The 12,509-nt window shown below is 41.9% G+C and overlaps 1 protein-coding gene across 2 annotated transcripts in view; it reads left to right on the plus strand.

The window, feature by feature from the left end:
* Positions 1 to 12,509, plus strand: part of LOC146796270 (protein Wnt-3a) — a 258,547-nt gene that overhangs the window by 168,007 nt on the left and 78,031 nt on the right. For both annotated transcript variants that reach the window (XM_085628762.1, XM_085628763.1), the window contains exon 2: positions 7,614 to 7,855. In XM_085628762.1, coding sequence (XP_085484888.1) covers positions 7,614 to 7,855 — 242 coding nt within the window. The remainder of the gene's footprint in view (positions 1 to 7,613; positions 7,856 to 12,509) is intronic.

The raw sequence follows: 12,509 nt of genomic DNA on the forward strand, positions 1-12,509 counted from the left end.
AGGATCTGCAGGAGTTCCATGTCAGTTTAAGTTATTGTTTTGAGTCCCACTGAAGTACCACAGGACCACCAAAAAATAAAATGTTGTGCTTAGTATGAAAGGGTGTTTTGTATTTACACTTGAGCTTACAGCTTTTTTTAACTGTGTCAGTTCATGAGGATTCTTTGAGTGTTTTTATGAATTTGGCTCATTTATTGGGTGTCATTTTTGAGTGTTGAGGTCCAATAAAAAATTACCATTAAAAAATATATATTGGATCACCTAATAGAGCTTGGGGGTTTCAAAGGCATACGTTCTCCGTGAAGGGGTTGGTGAAGGATGTGTGTTGTAAGGGCTCGGCCACCCAATAGGGCTTGAGTGTGTGGAGCGAATGGGTTCTCCATGAAGATATCTGTACAAGGCAAAGGGTGTGTGTAGTGGGGATTTGGCCACCTAATGGGTCTTCAGTGTCTGGAGGGAGTGAATTCTCCATGAAGACTTCCATATAAGGTGGAGGGTGTGCTTTTTAGAGGCTTGACTACCGAATGGGACTTGGGTGTCTGGAGGGAGAAGGCTCATTGCCAAGGCAAGAGGTGTGTATAATAGGAGCTTGGCCATCCAATGGAACTTGGGTGTCTGGAGGAAGTAGGCTCTCCTTGAAGCCATACTAATGAGGCTTGGGTGTGTGCAGGAGTGGGTTCTCTTTGAAGACTTCTGTACAAGGCTACTATACAAAGCGAAGGGTGTGCGTAGTAGGGACTTTGTCACCTAACGGAGCTTGGGTGTCTGGACAGAGTGGGCTCCCTGTGAAGACTTCTGTACAAGCAAATGGTGAATGCTGCAGGGGCTTGGCCACCTAAGAGGGCTTTGGTGTCTGGCGGAAGTGGGCTTCCCATGAAGACTTCTGCACAAGGTGAAAGTTATGGTTTGTAGGGGCCTGGCCACCCAATGGGACTTGGGTGTCTTGAGGTAGTAACTTGCTGTAAAGACTTCTGTACAAGATGAAGAGTATGCATAGAAGGAGCTTTGATGCCCAATGATGCTTGGGCATTTGGAGGGAGTCAGCTCTCCATGAAGACTTCTATACAAGTTCAAGGGTGTGAGTTGTAGGGGCTTGGCCACCTAAATTGACTTCAGTGTCTTGAGTGGGAGAGGGTTCTCAGTGAAGAGTTCTGTCTGTGTGTAGCAGGGACTTGGCCACCTAAATGGGGACTGGGTGTCTGGAGGGAATGGACTCTCTACATCAAGAATTCTGTTCTAGAAGAAGGGTGTACTGAACAAGGCTATGGGTGTCTGTAGAAGGGACATGGCCATCTAATGGGAATTGGGTGCCAGGAGCAAGTGGACCCTACGTAAAGACTTTAGTACAAAGTGAAGGGTGTGTGTAATAGGGGCTTGGCCATCTAATGGGGCTTAGGTGACTGCAAGAGTGGGCCCGTCGTGAAAACTTCAGTACAAGGTAAAGGGTGTCCATAGTAGGGGCATGGCTACCTATAGGGGCTAGGGTGTCTGGAAAGAGTGTACTCTCCATGAAGACTTCTGTTCAATGTGAAGGGTTTGCGTAGTAGGGGTATGAAAACTTAATGTGGACTGTGTGTCTGGAAGGAGTGGGCTGTCTAGGAAGACTTTTGTACAAGACGAAGGCTGCACAAGATGAAAAAAAGTAACAATTGTACTATTGATCCATGTTTCTCATATGTATGTATAACCTATTTCCATAGATAAGAGGACTTGGTAATTCGCCTACTTGCTAACTGCAAGACTAAACAATTACCTGTGGTGAAATAATCTACACTAGTATTCATAGATGGGATGTGCGTGTGAGGAATGAAAGTCTCATCACATAGCTCGATAAGCTCCTAGACGAGGAATTGGAGTATTTGTGGTCCTGACGAAAAGCCAGAACCTATAGGGCTGAACTTAACTGACTGAAACATGTTGACCTATGGATGTAGTGGTCACTAATCAGTCCCAATACATCCAGCTCCGATTTTAATCTTGCCAGAATAACTTTAAGAGTAATGGTTCATGAGATTACCTTAAGCAATTCGAATTCTTACTGATCCCGAAGACAACACTCACTACCAGCAAGTGCTAACTCCAAAAAAGCAAGCTGGGCGAGAACTCTATGATGAATCATGTCACACAATTGTGCGGGTGAAAGTCCTGTTGGAAAATCAAGGCTTGTCCCAGCTCTGTCTGGGATTACTCTCCCTGGTTTGGGTATGAAAATAGGATAAATTGTGATGGATTCTCTCTGGATGACATCCCTCTCTCTCTAACTAAAGGGCTTTGAATCAAAACCTATGCATGACGCAACACCACACAAAACAATGCAAACCAACCCAAAGGAGTGCAAAGGGGAATAGGAAAATAAATACTAATGCATCCCTTTACATTATTTACGTCACTTTACAATTGGGCAAAACTTTAGTTAATCTTGGCCAAACAAACACTCAAAAAGGCTGAAAAAGCTGGAAAGAGCTTGCCACAACTCACCCTCCAAAATGTTCCTCTAAAGGTACTGTTATAAAAGATTATAAAATGTTAAAAACAATTTCTATTTTTGTAATATAGCAAATGTATTTTACCCTCAAATGGAGTTTTTGTACATATTTGAAGGGTTTCACAATGCTAGCCATTAGGTCCTTACACACTTCACTTGCAGAGTCATCTAATGCTGTCTATCGTACTTTTACAAATAAAATAGCATCCATTAATTTGGGATAAAATGCAGGATTGCTGATAGCAATCGTAAATTGCTTAATATTGATCTCTACATACTACGCTATTAAAGCAATGACTAGATCACTTGACCTTCCATCATTCAAGAACAGCAGAAGGTCATAATATATATGTTCGAAGACATCAGGTCACAAGTAAAAAGTTAAAACGATAGGCTTTGCACAGGAAAAGATTGCCTTTTTATTACTAATCAACCAGGGCTCCTTCATTATTACAAAAATACCTCAAATAATTATTTTTAATTCTTGAAATCACCTTCTTTCTCTCTAGATATTTTGCTGGACAATGAGAGGGTTTAAAGATTGGTGAGATCATATCACAAATAAAAGAAAATTTGCACTACATGCAAGTTCATGTTTGTAGCATTTAAAGTGTTAATTATAGTGTCTTTAGGTGCCTTAGGCTCACATTATGAGTGGACAGGAGTTTACTGACCTCTGCACAGTCCCCAGTTGGAGCTCAGGTCGAAATCCCAACTTGTGAAGAGTTTATGCATATTGTAATTATCCGCTACAATAAAGACTGCATCTTTCATAACATTTGTCCAGTCAATTCTGCCAAGATTTAACAGGGAACAATTATGGATTTATCATGAATTGCAGACTTTGATGCTCTAAGCACAAAAAGTCCGTATGTTATTCCCCAAAAACTTGGAATAGGTGCATTAATGGTGCACTAATAATCAGGGCCAAAAAGGGGAGTTTCCCTGATACCATTGCAAGCTTTCCAATGGTATGTCATGGTGCAAGATCTTTCAAGAAGGAAATCGAAAGATGATCTGTCTAGGGCACAAAAAGCTTGGGAGAAGTATCCACTGTAACATAAAAGGCCACTTTACTTGCCCTTATTTTTGAAAGGTCTAAAAAGAATATTGATGCATAGATTTAAGACACATAAAGGGATAGGAGCACTCTTGAGACTTGTAACAATAGCCAGATGACAGGCGCAATACATTTGACTGAGAAACTTAACAAATGTAACCAGTCATTCAATTTTTAGATTTATTTTATGTATAGTTTTATAAAGAGTTTTATAATTCTTTTATTATTTTCACAAATCAAATCACACTAAGAAGAGCAATTGATAGACTTTAAAAAAAGGCAAAGTAAAACTAAGATAAAAAAGCAAAACAAGAAAAGTCATTTAGAAAGAACTGAAATAAATTCAATTCACTAAATTGTAATCCATAATTAAACAAATTCCCTAAAGCATAAACTAGACTACCGATTACGATATTTAGTTGAACAGGCATTTAATTAAAGTGCTAACTACATTAACCGAAGACTAACTCCAATAAGCATGAATGCATCTAACTCTCCAGGGGCCTCATGTAGGTAAATAAATTTTACCGGTTCATAAATACCGAGCCGTACCGAATCGGTAAATTAGAACCGGTAAGTTATATGTAGGTAAAAATTCGGTAACAGTTACCGATTCGGTAACAGTCGGTAAATACGAATCGGAATTCACCGATTCGGTAAATACCGAGGTGGTATCCACCGATTCGGTAAATACCGAGGTGGTATCCACCGAATCGGTAAATACCGAGGTGGTATTTAGCGAATCGGAAAATACCGAGGATACTACCACCTTCCCTTAACTAAGTAGCCAATATCACAATCATGTCATTACAGAAGGTCTCTCAGGCTTGAATAGGGGACCCCATACCACAAAGATCAGCTTAGTGAAATCACATCACAGGAGCATCAGGAGTCTCCTCGCAGGAAGGCTCGTCTTCGGTCTGAATAATTAACATGATGTCTGAGCTATGAAAAGCACCAACTGTCAGGTATGTGCAGCTGCGCGTGTGCCATGGCTAAATCGTGGGTCGAACAACCGATAGTGGAAAACATGCATTGTGTAACATTCCAGACTGTGTGTCACAGCATGTACAGACCAAGGTCGCTGCGCAGAGCTTGGGATGGGAACAACAGAATGCACTCGTCTGAAGGAAGTCTCGAGTCAGCAGTTTATTCAAGAAAGAACATGTAAACGCAGTGTCGTGTGCAAAGACACAAATATGGCTACATAACATTCAACGTGGTTATGCCAACTGAACAATGCATGTACGTATTCAGGGAGAACTCACTACACGCCCCCTTGAGCGAAGCAATATGTAATAGGCAAGAAAAGAGAGAGCGCAGAGTTCAGTTTCGTCAGAGCAGAACAGGGCGTAACCAATGCAGCGCCAAAGTCCTACAGTCCAATTCATTGCAGCATACAATTCCAAAAAACACAATGCAAGTATAGTAAAATACTCAAGCAGACCATCAGGAAGAGAAACACGAGAAATAAAAGAAATAAATGTTGCGCCAGGGTACTGTCCAGTAGCACAGGCGCAATGGACGACAATCCAGTTAATCCATGAATGTATAGGCAGCATATGTGGCCACGGCTTCCAACAAGCAATCGTTTCCAGGGCCACTAAAAGTCTCAGCCATCCAATTGAGTAAAGAAAAGGAACATACGTGTTCTCCAACCAACGGAGCCTCCAGCACAATCAGAGGGCACCCGGAATGTTCCTCCAAATAGCTCATGGACAAGAAGTCGTAGGCTGCCGCTGAGATGTCCCAATTACCCAGGATACCATGCGCCGCTCCACATGCCATGATCCGGACACCAGAACAGGACAACTCGTGAGCCACTAAGGGCCGCATCAGTCGATCGAAATCCGGCACCGGAGACACCATGTTGGTCAAGCACAAATCCAGAGGCCATTCAAAGGGACAATCCAGGCAGTGTAATACAGGTTGTACGCAGGTGAAGTAGGAATACCTGAAGGATAATCCATAAGCCAGGCTCAAAGTCGCCAATGGCAAAGTACCATAGTAGTCAAGCATCCTATCACGAAGAAGATGCAGACGGGACAGGTGCTCGTGTGGCACAGAAGGAGCAGCCATTCCGGAGTATGAAGAGTAAAAGCAGCACACCTGCCACCAGCGCCAGAAGCAGCGGAACACCTCCAAAGATGCTCGAGCACAGTGAATGAACAAATGCCAGAATTACACCACAAATAGTTTGGAAAGAGGTCACGAGACCTGAGCCCCACATGTTAAAAAAAATTGAGCCAGGCCGGTCGTGGACGAGGCATTGATAATACTTTGGATCAAAGAGCCGAAATGCAGGGGGAGGTCAGTATTCAGAGGCGCCTGTTCCTCAGTGCGCGAAGTAGCAACGTGAAGGACAAATATTTCACGAGAGGAAGTCAAAGGCACCTCTTTGTGGGACAATGGCGCTCTATTCTGCTCAACTTGTTGGACTCTGCTTTCAAGGTTGGAATCGAAGGCCAGAAGGAAACATCCCGCCGCCCATGCGGGGGTGGAAAAAGAACAGTATAGCAGCAGACAACTTCATGCGAGACAGTTATGTACGGGATTACCACTCACATCCCGCAGCAAACTTCATTAATCATAATTAAATGAATACCGTTTGCAAGCACAGTGAAAGAAGGTGTAATCACAGGCACTGGGATACCTCGTAGGACGCACGCCAAAATCGGGGCTTGTACATTGCATGCGCCGTGTACTTGCATGTGCCTATTGTCTCATGTATGAATCCTAGAAGTGAGAGTGCTAGAGCTAATATCTATAACGGCTTAGGCCTTCTCCATGTTTGCTTGGTCAATAGCTCTCAGTCTGGAAGCCGCCTCACTGTGCGACAACTTGCAGACCTCGTTGTAATTAGCATACGCACACCTTTTGGTTCTGCCACCCACGGGACCATTCACAACATCATTCCATTCGGTATGCACATTGATGGAGTGGGTGGACTTCCTGTCCTGTAGATGTGCTCTGTGTCAGCTGGTGGACAGAGTGGGATGTGTGTCCCATCAATGCAGCCAATATAATGGTGGTAGAAATTCCTGAAGGAACGGGACAGGCAACTCTGGGATACACCACCCACCGCAGCTGTCACCACCTGAGAAATGCCGGATGCCAGCAGATGTGGGCTGCAGAGCACCTGCACATGTGGGGGTATGGCGTGCGCCCTTCTTATTGGCTGGTCCAGGAGTGGGTGCGGGTCCCTGATTGAGTCCATGATGGTTTCGGGGTGTAGCCTGTGCCTCTCATGTATCTCTGCATCAGTCAGCTGGAATAGTGTGATGCGCTGTCTGTGGATGCGTTCCTTCCGTCGACAAACCCTCAGTCCTGCTGCCTGTAGACGTAGGCGCCTTGCAATGACGTACATAGCTGCCAGGGTGTCCACGCTGTTGCATTTTGGGATTGCTTAGCTGCACTGTTGTTGGTTACCACCTGCTTTCAATCCGTGGTAATTACCGACTCTTATTTACCGATTTTCTTGGATTTCTTAATTACCGAGTGCTCCTACATGTCATTTTGATTTTTACCACTTCATATTTACCACTTCATATTTACCGATTCGTTAATTATGTATTCGGTAACTATGAATCGGTTTTTACCGCCTCATATTTACCGAACAGTGGTTTTTGGACTCCTACATCTCACTTGTCTGTATACCGGTCGGTAACGGCATATTTACCGAATTTCGGCCGTTACCGACCGGTATTTCGCTACCTACATGAGGCCCCAGAGGAGCAACCAACAGCGTTTTGGAAAGGTAGAATGTATTCGTTTTCAAAAGAACTTTCAAATTTCTTGTTCTAGGGGGTCTAATTTTTGTGTTATGCTTGTATTTGGCAAAACGCATTAAAAAGTAGCACATATGCACCTTTGCCCTCAACATTTAATCATGTCATAGCCTTCCTTTCTCATGGTATTTACAGTGAATGAGTTTCATACATTATTTTACATCATGACTTCAAAATGATGTTGTAAATATTTGTAATAAAAGAGATTTAATTTCCTTGCACTTTTAGATATGCGCTCAGTGTTTAAGGCACAACTTATTTTTCCATCTTCCTTCCATAGGTCGTTAGCCATTGGTCATCAGTATTCATCACTCGGCACACAGCCCATCCTTTGCGGGAGCATTCCAGGGTTGGTGCCTAAACAGTTGCGCTTCTGTCGGAACTATGTTGAGATAATGCCAAGCGTGGCTGAAGGTGTGAAAATTGGTATTCAAGAATGTCAGCATCAGTTTCGGGGGAGAAGGTGGAACTGCACGACCGTCAATGACAATTTGGCCATCTTTGGGCCAGTCTTGGACAAAGGTAACTAAGAGCACATGAAGGCAACATACATTCAATTACAATCTGTAATAGTATTTTTTATTTATGGTATTCATGCAAAGGTTGCTGTGCTGTGCTGTGCTGAGCTGCGTGAAAGGAAAAGAGCAGACAGTGCCATATCTACTTGGGTTTCATCTTCCCCCCCACTGGTGCACTCTAAGCTGGCGTGTGCCTATGCACACATCCTTGCACTACAGCACAAGATTGTATATGTTTCGTGCAACGTAGGATTTTTACTGAAAAGCATCCCTTCCAGTACAAAACCTATGCTTTACTACTTTGTATGTGTGCTGTACAGTGCAGCACATACGCAAAGTTGGAAACATTTGGAGAATTTTAAAACTTCCTCCACTGTTGGCACTGTTGACCAAATGCCTGCATACAAATGTTACTAGATAGGGATTTACATCAAAAGCCATGGGCGCTTGCTTGGAAATGCTCATGTATCACCCTTGATATGTCCTCTCAGGCTATGTAGCGCATAGAGCTGCTTTGAATTACTGTAGGGAACTTTCCAATGCAAATCAGTCGGTTAGTCAACTATTCTTTATTCAGCCTTAGGCCAAAAAAAAATGCAAAAAACAGAAATGCTATTTTTTTTTACACATATAAAAATAACAGAAATACACATCATCAATTAGTGCACATAATTCCCTGTGATCAGATGTTATAAAAGTCCATAATAGATTGGACCATATTTTAAATGAAGATTGAATAAACTGAACCAATAGCAGATTTGCAGCAGTTTGAAGTTGTTGCACAAGTTAAAAGCTGATTTATAACAAATGATATTAAAAGAGTGAAATAAGGGTAGTAAAAGCTATTTCCTATATAACGAATAAAATTGACAAAAAATAATAAAGTGCATTGTTGATTGCAGTGTTTAACTGTCACAAGAATAACAAGGCAAATTGTTCAATAGTACTTTCTAGGGAAAAGGTACTAAAACATGTAAAACATTAAATCGGAAACAAGTTAATAAAAACCTATGATAAAAATGAGGAATGAATATAAGATAAGGTTCTATAGTGTTAGTCATTGATATTGTCACATAAGATTTGACAGTTGGTTTTAACAACTCGCTTGAAATTCTACTGTCCTGACATTTGTCTAAAAACAGTGCTTTCAATTACTTTTTCATCCTCAACTTAACATAAGATTGTTAAGTAAACCAGTCAGACAATCCTAACCAGTCAAACCCTTCTTTAACATACTTGGGCCTGGCAATACGGTGCCCATTTGTGAGTGAGAGACAATCGCCTTAAATTAACCTATCAAAAGAGGTCTCATCTTTGGCCCAGGTAGTGAGCCAAACCTTCACTTATTGCAGATTAATTCAATTATCTAGGATAATGAGTCCCAACTCAGCATGGCAAATGAAAGAGGATGTACTCTTTGTGACTACCAATAATCTATGTCAAAAGGCATTTTTACCTGATTGACTCACCTTCATTGAACAGTATGCACAGATGTCAGCCCAAGAGTTACAATGAGGATGCATTTTGAATAATAAATTGTTAACATCTCCCTGGGTGGTTTTAATCCCAATTTCTTAGAAGATCTAAACAGAGCCTCCAGAACACCTATGTAATAGAAGAAGCAAAAGGGGCAACCAGGTATTGAAAGGACTTAACTTGATGAGGAAGTTTTGCCTCTACTTGATGTCATCTGATCTTAGTGGAACTTGGGCCACAAACCATTAAATTGAATTTTGCTGTGTTTATTTTGAAATCCAGATTCTTCATGAAAATGACAAAAGAATCAAGTAGATATTGAAGCCTTTTGACCATGTGGGCCATCAGGACTGTGTCAGTGTAAAAGAGGATGTGGACCGTAAGGGAGGCTTTCAAGGCCACCTTCCCAGAAAATAGACAATTGGAGTGTCTACCCAATTGATAGCGCGATATGCCAGAATTTAGATCTGTTGACCAGGTCGAACGTAGATGATTGATTCATAAACGCCAGTTGGGTTACCTCCCCTTTGGCCACAGTATATTTAGAGTTCAACAGAGTTTAGGACAATGTTCTATCGTGCCCAGGCCATGGCGAAAGCCATAGTGAGCCTCAGACAGAATAGAATTCTCTTTTGCCCATTCCTCTAACTTTCCAAAATAAATTTAGCAGCCACGTTGACTTAGAATCCAAAAGAGATATTGGTCTATAACATGAGCGGTTGACTTTATCCCCATTTTTGAAAATTGGCACTGTAGTGCAGAGACCATGATTTAGGGTATTTGGATTCTGCTGCAGCATTTAATATGTTGGTAATTAGTGGGGCTTTTAGGTCCAAATAATACAGAAAATATATCTGTTGGGACCCCATCCAGACCAGGAGCCTTCCCCTTTGCACATGTGGAAATAGCTGTTCTAACGTCAGCCAGTTCGAAAGAAATAAAATTAACTGACTCCATAGCCAATACTACATGTAGATTACTCACTAAATAGTTAGAAGCCTACATTTTGTGAAAATGTCCTTCCCACCTGGGAGTGGGAATGATCATAGTTAAAACAGGCGAAGAGCTCCCTCTGAAGAATGGAGCGTTAGCCACCCTCCAGAATTCACTGTTGTTGCTGAGTGCACTTATTTGCTGTATGAAGGCCCACGCTTCAGACTTTATAGATGGTTTCCTACTCTCTAAGGCTTCTTATAATCTGAACTACACATACATAGCATTCACTAAGCAGGGTTCAGGCTTTAAGGCTACCATCAAGTTTTTAAGAGCAAGAGTACCAGTCTTATCACACGAACTATGAGGTTTCACATGGTATTGATGAGGAGAACCAGTCAAAAGGCTCTGAAATGCCTTGCCAGTAGAGACTCAAATGTATTCAGAATATCTACTAGATCACTTTGCTCTCCCAGACATTCCATGAAATCAACATGAAAAAGCTGTATTAGGTTGCAATTGTTTTTAGATTAATCGATGTTGGGCCATTGGAATGTGCTATCTTTGTTTTTGATCAAAGATCCATAATCTCCAGACGTTTTGTGGAACTGCTATGGACAAGCTTAATTGCCAGGAATAACAGTTAATGGCCACTTGTACAATGCACAGATCTCTTGAAATCCAAAAGGGAGGCAGTCCTTTGAAACCAAAATGAAATCAATAAGTGACAAAAGACCCCTTCCAGTGAAAGTAGGAACTCTCACAGGATTAGTATTAGACATGTCTGATGCACAAAGCAAGTGATATTTCATAATAAGATTGTTAAAGCCAAAAAGTATCATGGGTGAAGTGAGTGAGATCTACATAATTGAGATTACCTAAACCACGGACAAAGTTGCATATTACAATCTCCTAACCAAATCAATGGCCATGCCTCTTCATTATCCTTAAATAGATGAGATAAGTCAAAGACAAAGGTTTTAATAACATCCCGCTCATTATGAAGGCATTGTTATTGTAATAGTTAATCACTATTGTCTAAGCTGGGCCTAAACCCGAAACACATAACAATTGATAGTGCAGTGATTCATTTGGGACAGTTGACACTTTAATAGAAGAAGTTTCAAATGTTAGAGTAGCCAAACCTACCTTTAGCCCTTCCCCTCCATGAAGGAGTGCCTGGAACATCATGAGTAATAAAGCTGTCAATGAAAAAGGTTCAGTATCCCATGTTTCTTGCAAACAAATGAGGTCAAAGTGGGTAATAAAACTTAACCAATCAGGATTTGCTAACTTGGATCTGGCTCCCACTACATTACGTGAAAGACACTGGAATACCTTAGGGTGAGTGAAGGAGGCATCATTATTAGGCATCAAGGAGGGAGGGATGATGCAACATTGCATTAATGGAAATCGTTATCAGAAAGACTTTGATCTAACGGACAAAGGACAGCCCTGGGTAACTCATTACTTGATTTTAATATGTCAAACATTACCATCTATTGTTTGGAGTAGAACACATTTGTTAGATGTGGCAACACTGCAGACAGAATCACGTTGGATAGAATTGTGAGCACCTTGGATCTGACTAACAGTTAACGTGTAATTGGGGCCCTGTAAAAATACCCTAAGGGTTCCGCTGTTCAGACAAATTGAACTTGATAAAAATTGCACATTAAGTTGTATAGTAGAAGGATGTTCGAATTTCCCTACTACACAATTACCCTTCCTCTTCTTAGGATTATTACCAATCCAGGCCCCTAACGATATTACTATATTGACATCCAACCCCACCACTATTTTAATTCAGCCTTTTAACTCAGGCCCGACTTCCGTCTGAATATAGCTGAGGAACATCAGTCAATCTACCATCATAGGTAGTCGCATCTGGAGGTGTGGGAATGGTCTACAGGGTAGTTCTGAAATGGTAGATGAGTGGGGGGAGTGTATCGTATCAGACATACCCTGTAGTCCTGAAATGCCTCTTGCACTCAGGATACTAAGACATTTCTGATGGGCCGCACTTACCAGTCCTGCAACATGGCCCTTGCCTGACTGGGGCCCAACTGAAGTAGTTGAAGTAGAAGTAGCAGAGTCACTTCTTGGCCCAGTCCTCACCCACCTCTCTGCCCTCGACCTCTCCCTTCCATGATCATCGTGGGGTTATGCTGCACCCCCTCCCTTGTCCCCAATTCCAATGCAGCCTTGGTTTCAAACACATAATTAGTGAGCTTTGTCAACAACAGTTC

This window comes from Triturus cristatus, chromosome 10 (genome assembly GCF_964204655.1).
Source record: "Triturus cristatus chromosome 10, aTriCri1.1, whole genome shotgun sequence".
Lineage (NCBI taxonomy): Eukaryota > Metazoa > Chordata > Amphibia > Caudata > Salamandridae > Triturus > Triturus cristatus.